General features: G+C 38.5%; 1 protein-coding gene across 1 annotated transcript in view; it reads left to right on the forward strand.

Annotated features, from left to right (window-relative positions):
- LOC114510878 overlaps nt 1-3,571 on the forward strand; it is a 47,293-nt gene extending 43,722 nt beyond the window's left edge. Inside the window, exon 16 of the mRNA XM_036013540.1 lies at nt 1,339-3,571. Within this exon, the coding sequence (XP_035869433.1) occupies nt 1,339-2,972 (1,634 nt within the window). The 3' untranslated portion in view covers nt 2,973-3,571. The remainder of the gene's footprint in view (nt 1-1,338) is intronic.
- Nucleotides 3,572-10,928: the final 7,357 nt, after the last annotated feature.

Consider the following 10,928-nt stretch of genomic DNA (forward strand, 5'->3'; position numbering starts at 1 on the left):
GGTTGTCATTGTTAAAGATTTTGTTTTTAAAGAGAGCAGAAGGGAGGGAGGAAGAGAGGGAGAAAAACATCAATGTACGAGAGACATTGATCAGTGGCCCCTCACATGCCCCCAGTTGGGGACCTGGCCTGCAGCCCAGGTATGTGACCTGACTGGGAATCGAACCTGTGACCTTATGGTTTGTGGGGTGACCTTCAACCCCCTGAGCCACACCAGTCAGGACTCTTCAATCTCTTTTCTGTTCCTCAGATGTGATAATTTTCATTCTCCTGTCTTCAAGTTTGCTGATTTCTTCTTCTTCTTACTCAGATTTTTCTTTGTGTCCCTCTTGTAATTTTTTTTTCATTTCACTTATTGTACTTTTTCAGAAATTTTTTTTAGGTTTTCTACCTCTTTATTGATATTTCCATTTTGTTTATACATCACTATTTTTACTTCATATCTTCCTTCAGCTCTTTGAACTTCCTTAAGATGGTTTTAAAAAAATCTTTGTCCAGTAGATCTGTATCAGATGTTTTTCAGAGTTTTTGGAGAGTTCCAAACATGAACCATGTCCTCAGGGACTCATTAAACTCCTTGCAAGGATGTTGACAATGCATGCATGAAATATTTTCAATTTAAGAATTTCACCTGGCATCAAGGTTCAGAGTTTTATCAGCTCCAATTTTATAAACACTGTTGATTGACTAATTACCTACATGACTAGTCTGCTGCCCTCCTTCCATTTTTTTTCCAGAAGCCCAGTTACACAGCTCAGTGCCCTAACACTGTAATCATATGGTTAGTCTTTCAAGTGTGGATAGGCCTTGAACATAGTGATCTCTTCAGCATAAACTATGTAGGGGCCCAGATGAGTTACCTATCTGCATAAATACCCAATCTGAAATTGACTGTGTCTCCTCTCCAGCACTTCTTCTATTAATCTAGCTACTTCCCTAGGTCTCCCATTCAAGGTGTCAGTGGTCCAAGGACTAGCCAAGAAAGAAAATTTGCCTTGGCTGGTGTGGCTCAGTGGATAGAGTGCCGGCCTGCAAACCAAACGTTTGCTGGTTTGATTCCCAGTCGGGGCACATAACTGGGTGGCGGACCAGGTCCCCAGTCGGGTGTGCAAGAGATAACCAAACATTGATGTTTCTCTCCCTCTCTTCCCCTGTCTAAAAATAAATAAATAAAATCTTTAAAAAAGAAAGGAAGATATTTTAATCTTGGTATTCAGAGGTAACAAAATGTAACAGACACACAAGCACTACTTTTGCCTTTTTTTAAATCACTGAAATGCATTTTTTTTTTCAATTTGGCATTACTAACAGGCCCTGTTGTGTATTGGATTTCTTTAAGGTGAGAAAGGAAAACCCAAGATCACAGAATCTACTACTTTTGAAACTGCCGTGTCTGAGGGAGCCTCACTTCGGGAACTGGCACAAGGAGCTGAATCACCAGAAGACTTCCAGGTGGACCATGACAAGGATCAGAATGGGCCATTGGAATTGGAAGAAGGACAGTTGCAATCAGATATAGACCCACAGAAGGAGAGGCTTCCTAGGAAACAAAGCTCTGAACATGGTGGCTTAGGGACAGCTGATGATGTATGTTCAAGAATTGTGCAGCAGGCAGTTTCTCCAGGAGGTGCTCTACTTGGCCATGACTCACATGAATTTGATAAACATCCCAAGGTTCAGGAAGAGGAAAATATCTTTAAATGCAATGAATGTGGGAAAGTGTTTAACAAGAAACGCCTCCTTGCTCGACATGAGAGAATTCACTCTGGAGTGAAGCCCTATGAATGCACAGAGTGTGGGAAAACATTTAGTAAGAGCACTTACCTCCTTCAACACCACATGGTCCACACAGGGGAGAAGCCATATAAGTGCATGGAGTGTGGCAAGGCCTTCAACCGCAAGTCACACCTTACCCAACACCAGCGGATTCACAGTGGAGAGAAGCCCTATAAGTGCACTGAATGTGGAAAGGCCTTCACCCATCGCTCCACTTTTGTCTTGCATAACAGGAGCCATACTGGAGAAAAACCCTTTGTTTGCAAAGAATGTGGAAAAGCCTTCCGAGATAGGCCAGGTTTCATTCGACACTACATCATCCACAGTGGTGAGAATCCCTATGAGTGCTTCGAGTGTGGCAAGGTCTTCAAACACAGGTCATACCTCATGTGGCACCAGCAGACTCACACAGGGGAGAAGCCCTATGAGTGCAGTGAGTGTGGGAAGGCCTTCTGTGAGAGTGCAGCCCTCATTCACCACTATGTCATCCATACTGGGGAGAAGCCCTTTGAGTGCCTGGAGTGTGGAAAGGCCTTCAACCACAGGTCATACCTCAAGAGGCACCAGCGCATCCACACTGGAGAGAAGCCGTATGTTTGTGGTGAGTGTGGAAAGGCCTTCACCCACTGCTCCACTTTTATCTTGCACAAGAGGGCCCACACTGGAGAGAAACCTTTTGAGTGTAAAGAATGTGGGAAAGCCTTCAGCAATCGGGCAGACCTCATTCGACATTTCAGCATCCACACTGGAGAGAAGCCCTATGAGTGCAGTGAGTGTGGGAAGGCCTTTAACCGCAGGTCAGGCCTCACACGGCACCAGCGGATTCACAGTGGAGAGAAGCCCTATGAGTGCATGGAGTGTGGAAAAACCTTCTGCTGGAGCACTAACCTCATTCGACACTCCATCATCCACACTGGAGAGAAGCCCTATGAATGCAGTGAATGTGGAAAGGCTTTTAGTCGTAGCTCATCCCTCAGTCAGCATCAAAGGGTTCATACTGGGAGAAACCCTGTCAGTGAAACAGAAGTGGGAAGACCCTTTACAAGTGCACAGTCCTCAGTCAATCTCCAAGAACTCCTGTTGGGGAAAGACTTTTTGAATGTAAACACTGTGGAAAATGTTTTGCCAGAAGAAACATCTTACTCAGAATCTAATCATTCGTACCAAAGAAAAGGCCCACAATATTCTTCCCTGTGAGAAAACATTACAAAATACCAGTTGTCATCTAATGAGTCATACTTAAAAATGACCCTACCTAGAGCCTTATTCTGCATCTGAGAATTCATCCAGGAGAGAGACCCAGTCGTTATTAGGCACTTAGAAAACCTTCAGCTGTATCTTCTTAGTTTACACTGCAGTGTTATCTCAGGAATTTTTTTTCTCTAAAAAGAAGGGAGAGACTTAGAAGAGGAAATGAACTACAACCAGTTTCTTTCAGACTCCTTGCCATACCTATGACACTTTGTCATAGGTTTCTTAGTTTGGTTGTTAGGAGGAGAATTTTGTTTCTGAGGTAAAGGACCTAGGTTCTTTATGTGTCTTATACATATATTCATTGATGTCTAGTGTCCAGAGAGTTTGACAATGAAGGCAGGTCTGGAAACATTCATTGAACATCTTTGTTCTAAAACATTGTCTCTACTCTTAAGGAGCTTAATTTTTTGTGAGAAATACGAAGGCATGAATCATCAAATACCCTTCTATGTGAGATAAGAGTACACATATGAAGGGTCACATTTTATTGCACCAGTTAACATTGTTTAAGGCTTTGATTTTTAAAAAACAAGTCTTTTCACCATGTGTTTTTTTTTTCATTAGTTTTTTTTTTTTCTTTTCTTTTCTTTTTTTAGATTTTATGTATTTATTTTTAGAGAGGGAAGGGAGGGAGAAAGAGAGAGAGAGAGAAACATCAATGTGTGGTTGCTGGGGGCCGTGGCCTGCAACCCTGGCATGTGCCCTGGCTGGGAATCGAACCTGCGAAACTTTGATTCGCAGCCTGCGCTCAATCCACTGAGCTACACCAGCCAGGGCTCCACCGTGTGGTTTTAAAGACCTAATACTTCAGTATATTCTTGGTCCTGTTGGTTTACTTGATTGCTGTAGTTATATGTAAATTTTTAATTGGGTAAAGTGATTATTCTGTGTCTATTTTTTATTTAAAACTTATTTATCACTCCAAGTTACTTTGAATTTTTTAGATATGCTTGACTTTTTTTTAAACCAAAAAAAATCTTAATTAAATTTTGATGGAAATTGAGTTAAATTGGCAGATCAATTTGTTGAGAATAGGCATCTTTATTTTGTTGGGTCTTCCATTTATATAAGATGGTATATCTCTACATCTAAGTATTACTTCATTACTTTTTATAAGTTTCAATAACCATTCTTGTACAATTTTTGTAAATTTTTGGTAGTATACAAATATAATGGGTTTTGGATGTTATTTTTGGCATCCTGCAGATTTGCTGAACTATAACCATTTATTTTGATAGAATGCTTAAGATTTTATTGTAAAAGTATAATTTGCAAATAGTTTTATTTCTTTTGATCTGTATATCTTTTTTTTTCTTGTCTTATTGCACTAGTTAGGATTTCCAATATAATATTGAATAGGAGTTGTGAGACATATCCTTGCCTGGTTCCTGGTCTTAGGGGGAAAACATTCAGTTTTTCATCATTAAATACGATGTTAGTCTTAAGGTTTTCTTCATAAAGTTTTCTTACCAAGTTTAGAAGGTTTCCCATATTCCTAATTTGCTGAGTTTTTTTTGTTAGTTTGAATTGGTGTTGAGATTTGTCAAATGCTTTTTCTCTGTCAGTCAATACAGCCTTTTTTATTTTTCTGTAGCCTATTGATATGATGTTTTTAATATTGTTTGTATACTTGGAATAAGCTCCACTTGGTCATGGAGTATAATTATTTTATATATTACAGTATTCAATATTCTAGTATTTTTATTGAGGAATTTTTCCTTTATTTTCATGAAAGATAATATTTAGGTTTTTTTTCTCTTAATTTCATTCTTTCATTTTGTTTGTTTGCTGGTTTTGTACTGTCAATGTCAGGTTTTGATGTCTGTTTGATACTGGCCTCTCCCAACATGTATTGAGAGTTGTTTCTTCTATTGTTTAGAAGACAATATGTAGAATTGGTTTTGTTTTTTTAATGTTTGGTAGCATTCTCCAGTGAACCATTTAGTCCTGGAGGTATTCTTTTGGATGTTTTTAATTATATATTTATTTTATTTAATATGGATAGAACTATTGAGAGTATCTATTTCATATTGGATGAATTTTCATTGTTTCTTTTTTCCTAGAAATTATACCGTTTCACCTAAATTTTCTTATTTGCTTTAAGTATTCCTTTATTATTCTTTTGATGGCAGCAGAATTTGTTTATGTACCCTGTTTTATTCCTGATATTGGAAATGTTTTAACTCTTTTTATCTTTGTCAGTCTTGTTAGTATTTATCAATGCTTTGATCATTTTGAAGAACTAGCACTTTATATCAGTTTTTGTTCCATTGTCTTCCTGTTCCTAATTACACTGATTTTCTGATCTTTATTATATTCTTTTTTTTTTCTACTTGATTTGGTTGTCTTTTCCTCTGTAGTTTCTAGAGGGGGGTCCTTAGATTATTGACTTGAGATTTTCTCTTCTAACACAAGCATTAAATTGTATAATTCTTCCTCAAGCAAGGCACTGTTTTAGCTTCATCTCACAAGTTTTGATATGTTTTAATTACATTTCATTCAGTTCTAAATGTTTCTTCATTCATGACTTCCTCTCTAAACCAGTCTGGCATATTTCATGCCCTCTTTTTATTATTTGTTTCTAGTTTGTTGTATGTTTCATCCAGCTGTTTAAATTTGTTGTGGTTTGTTTTATTATCTATGATATAGTCTGTCTTGATGAATCTTGTATAAGGCTGCTTGAAAAAAAATATGTTCTACTGTTGTTGAATGGGGTTTCTATAGATGTGAACACAGTGCTGTTGGTTGATGTTGTTATTCAGATTTTCTGTACCCTTGTTGATTTTCTGTGTTGTATTTCTATCAATAGCTGAAAGATGGCTGTTGAAGTTCTGTGGTATATAATTGTGGAATTGTCTTTTCCTCCTTTAAGTTCTATCAGTTTTTGCTTCACGTATTTCAAAGCTCTGTGTTTGGTGCATACATATTTAGGATCACTATGCCATCTTGGTCTATTGACCCTTTCATCATTCTTTAATGTCACTTTTTGCCCTGTAAATTTTCTTTGCTTTGAATTATACTTTATCTGATGTTAATATAGTCACTATTGCATTTTTTGGTTATTATTTGCATGGTTTATATTTTTCCATAATTTCATTTTCAACCTTATCTATATCATTACATTTGAAATAAGTTTCTGTGAATAGCATATATACTTGGGTCATGCTTTCTGTTTATCCATTTTACCAATTTCTGGTTTTAAATTGTTTTATTTAGACCACTTAAAATTATTTATGATATGTTAGGGCTTAAGTCTGCCATTTCATGATTTTTGTTTTTGTTCCCTGTTTATTGTTCTCCTGTTTCTGTTTTGGCTTCCTGTGGGTTACTTTAGTTTTTAGTATTCCATTTGTTATATTTATGATGTTTTTGTGTATGTCTCTTTGTATTTTAGTGATTACTCTAGGTGTTGTATTATACATACATAACTTATCACAACCTCCATCAACATTTTAGCACTTAGAAACCTTACTTTCATTGGGTCCCTTTACGTTCTCCATTCTTTAATGTAATTATTTTCTGTTCATACACCAAGCACTGCATTTGGTAATTTGGTTTCTTTTGCTTCACCTTTTGAACAATTTTTACAAAACTCATGAGAAGTATAGTCTGTTCACCTTTACTTTTATGCATTCCATTGTTTTTTCTTCTTCCTAAAGTCCCAAGGTTTCTCCCCTTAACATTTCCTTTCTTTTTCACTGACTCCTATACTTTTCTAGGGTAGGTCTTTCTGGTAACAAAAGTTTTGTTTCTCATTTAAAAATGTCTTTATGCCCCTTCATTCTTTCTTTTTTTATGTCCTCTTCATTTTTAAAGGATATCATTGTGGGATATAAGATTCAGAATTAGCCTTCCTGGGTTTCATATGAGAAATCTGCTGCCGTTTGATCTGTTGTTTCCTATTAGTGATGCATCCTATCAGGCTGCTTTCGGAGTGTTGTTTTCTTTTTATACAGAGTTCAGAAGTTTGAGTAGAGTATAACCTGGCAGGAAATTTAGAAGGGGTTAATCCTTTTTAGTTAGCTTTTTTAATCTGTTGATTTAGGCCCTTTGCCAAATTTGGGAATGTATTAATTATTAATTCTTCAAATAGTTTTTTCAGCCCACACTTTCTCCTCCCTTTCAGGGACTTCAGTAACATGAGGTAAATCTCTTGTTTTTGTTTTTCAGGTCCATCTGGCTCCCATCTATATTTTCCCTCCAATCTATTTTTTCTGTTGCACAGACTAATTGATTTCATTTTGTCTTTGTGTGAACTCACTGATTTCCCTCTCATATCTAATCTGTTGAGATCACCCAGTGAGTTTGCAGTTTGGCTTTTGAATTTTTCCATTGTTTGATTTCTCTTGGGTTCTTTTATACATCTTCAATTACTTTGCCTACTTTAATGCCAAAGGAGGTCTCAGAGAAAACAGACAAAACCATAGTAGTCCAAAGGCATGGTTCTCTAGAGGAATGGAAGGCCTACAGTCTCTTATGTCAGTATCTACAAATATTTCTAATAACAAATATAACTGGGGGTGATCTGCAGATTGTCCAGAGTTGTGTTCTCCAGGGAAGGTTTTTTTGTGAAATTCCTTAGCTCTCTAAACCCTGGTACTGCCACACAGGAGAAGGGGTCAGCCCTCTTCCAGGATTAGCCTTCCTCTTTGGGGTCAAACACATATTCCCATTCCCCAGCTTGTCTAGGATCTCTGTCTTTGTTTTTATGCCCCCACTGCTTGGTCTCTAACTTTTCCTTCTTAATTCCCTTCTCTCCTCATAATCAATACCTGTGTTCAAGTTTCTAGTTCCACCTTCAGGCACTTTCTGCCCCACGTGCCCATTGAGCTCTACCCTTCTCTTTCCTCTCACAGACACATTCTGTGTTGCGGTGTATTTGTTTCTCTTCCTTTCCCTCCATTGACAACCAAAGAATGGCCTTTACCACTATCACCTAATTAGGTCTCACAAAGTTCTCTTCTGCCCCTTTCCCTCTCCCACTCCCTACCTCCGATATTGGACCTTTTTACCGCTGCCCCCCTCTGACTTGAAGGTTTCTATGAGTTCCTCCCCTTCTCTTTCAAAGGATCTGTGTCTTCCATCCATTGAACCATTGTCCTTCTTAGGCTTCATCCATGGTCATTGCTTTCTTGATTATGGGGTGTTCCACAGGTGAGTTAATTCCCTCAAGGTATTTTACTCACAATGATCCACACTTCCCCCAAATCCATATCTCCAGTTGAATGATTCTCACGTCTGTTACCTACTGGTCATCCTTCCACGCCTTCTCCATATTCACATACACTGAGTTTGTGTGTGTGTGTGTGTGTGTGTGTGTCATGTGGCCATGGTGTTAAGGGCATCATCATAATCATAAGAACAAGCAAACATGTGGTATTACTTTGTATCAACCACTGATCTGAATGTTTTACACACATCACTTTTTAACAGTTTCAACAACTCTGTGTGGAAGGTAATGTCTCCATTTTATAGATGAGAAAACTTAAAGAACAAAAACTGAGGAATTTGCCCAAAGTTGTACAATCAATGAGGAAGCATGAGATTAGGGAATGGAGGCCAGTTAGCCACAGAATCCATGCCAGTACCACTTTCTTGTATTCCTTCTCACAGGGTGAGTCTTTGTTTTCCTGGTCAGCAATCATTTCTACTGAAACAGACAAACTAATGCTCATATAGCTGTAACTTCTTTTTCTCATTTGACAATACATCTTGGCCAGCCCTTCCTGTTGAGTGAGGTAAACCAAACTCACTCTTTAATAGCTGCTTAATCTGTTCTTGTATCTCTAGAAAATACAGATGTCTGGGTTTGAGGTTGGGGGAAGGCAGGGGAGGGCCAAGGCACGTGTTTGGTTTTAGATACTGTGTTTGAGGTACCTGAAAACCATCTCAGTGAATCAAATCCTATTATCTTATGTCTTGTCCAAGCCAGACAAACACCTCACAGCCATTTTTTCCCATCACCCTGCATCCAGCCACTGTCCCGTTTTGTTCATTTTACCCTTTTATTTTCCTTAGTAGATACTCAATATGTGTGTTTTAGTGAATGGCCACACACAACACTATGTTTTTATTGTAATGCTTAGGTTCCTCACAGAGTGCTCATTATACAAAGCTGTGTGTATAGTCAGCACACTATATGATATGATTACCTCTAAGAGAAACTAAACTGGCTTTTATGGCCAGACCTATAAGACATTACAGGTCATAATGAATAATTGTGTTGAGTAGCCTCAAGACTACTCCAGGGTTGATGATTTACTACAAAGACTTCAAGGACTCAACATATTATCTTAACAACTATGATTTACTATAGCAAAAGAATAAAAAGCAAACAGTCATGGGAAAAGTCTCAAGGACTGAAGTCCAGAGGAAATCAGGGACAAGCTTTAGGATTTCTGAGTACTTAATTTAAGCTTCATCAATGAATTATGACAGTATGTGTGAAATGTCTACTAGGGAAGCTTATTAGAAACTGAGTGCCCCAGGATTTTATTGGGCAATCTTTGGCACATAGCCAAGATTCTAGACCTCCACAAGATAGCAGGTCCCTGGCGTACACCACATTGTTTACCCAAACAATAGGCACACTGAGCCATTCACCCTTTCTGGGAATGGTGGGAAACCTAAGGCTCCAAACTCCACCCAGGGCAAACTGAACCTCAAAGGATAGCAGTCTGGGGCCTGCTATTGTTAACTCTTCATTGAGACTAGAATGGTACTAAAATGTTGAATAAATTCAGATGTCTAACAAGTATTAAATGCAGTTTGCTACAACAAAAAATAAGTCATAGCTTTGAGGCAAAGGCTTATATACATGTAAACCATTACAGCTAAAACAATCAATTAAGTCACAGTGGAAATTCTGACCAAGCAGTTAGGATTTAATTTAGTGATGACAAAGTACAGAGAATGGTGAGGAAGGACCTTCTTTCTCATGTCTGCAAGTGATTCAACTTGCAAATATCCCCTTTGTCGTTATTTCTACAAATATGTAATGGCCAGGTTAATGCTATATGTTTCCATTGCAAAGACGTTAACGATTTCAGATTTACTCTTTGTTCCTGCTGTTGAAACTTGTTGCCTTTGCAAAAAAGAAAAAAAATTAAAGACTGTGGGGTCATAACAATTCCTGTATCATTAAATGTGCATAAATTGAGATTAAAGAGTGTGTTGTTGCAGGCTTAGTCACATTCATGGACATTTGTGTGAGTTTCACTAGGAGGGTCCTCTACAGAGAAAGACATGGTGCTGGAGACCTATGGGAACCTGGCCTCTGGGTGCAGCTCCCCTTTGTACTCAACCCTCTGGCCTACAGGTGGCCTTCTCTGTCTCTCTTGTGGGAAGCTGGCATGCCTCCAGAGTGCGCACTGATGTCATCCTTGTGTTTTGAGAGTTAAAATTATGTAATGTTTGCTTAGGGGTGTGTTCCACATCTTGTAATTGAATGGTCTCAGCTAAATTGTAAACGGGCAGTGACAAGAGCCTTGGCCCTCCAGACTACCTGGCTATACATCCTGGCCTTGTTTTAGCACCTGGCGCATTATTCATACTGGAGACTGCTCCTCACAGGCTAGATGATTGCTAGAGGTAGCAAAGACTCCCCCATGAACATGTCTTTTACATGCAAACCAACAATCCAGAGCCCACAGTCCTCACCTACCTCCTTTCATGATCTCACATGTTGGAGCCACTATCTCCTTGCCCTAATCAATCCTGGGTCATGTACCAAGCAACTAAGGGACTCAGGTGGTCTTTCTGGGGCTGGTCAAGGTCAGTTTTTCCTTGGAATGTGTATCATTTGAGCAACTGAGGCCTGTTCAGTCAATACTTCAGTGCACAGTCTAACTCCCTGGCCCTTAGCCTAGACTCTGTTACAGCAAAACAATCATTTTGTAA

The sequence above is a fragment of the Phyllostomus discolor genome, chromosome 12 (genome assembly GCF_004126475.2).
Source record: "Phyllostomus discolor isolate MPI-MPIP mPhyDis1 chromosome 12, mPhyDis1.pri.v3, whole genome shotgun sequence".
Lineage (NCBI taxonomy): Eukaryota > Metazoa > Chordata > Mammalia > Chiroptera > Phyllostomidae > Phyllostomus > Phyllostomus discolor.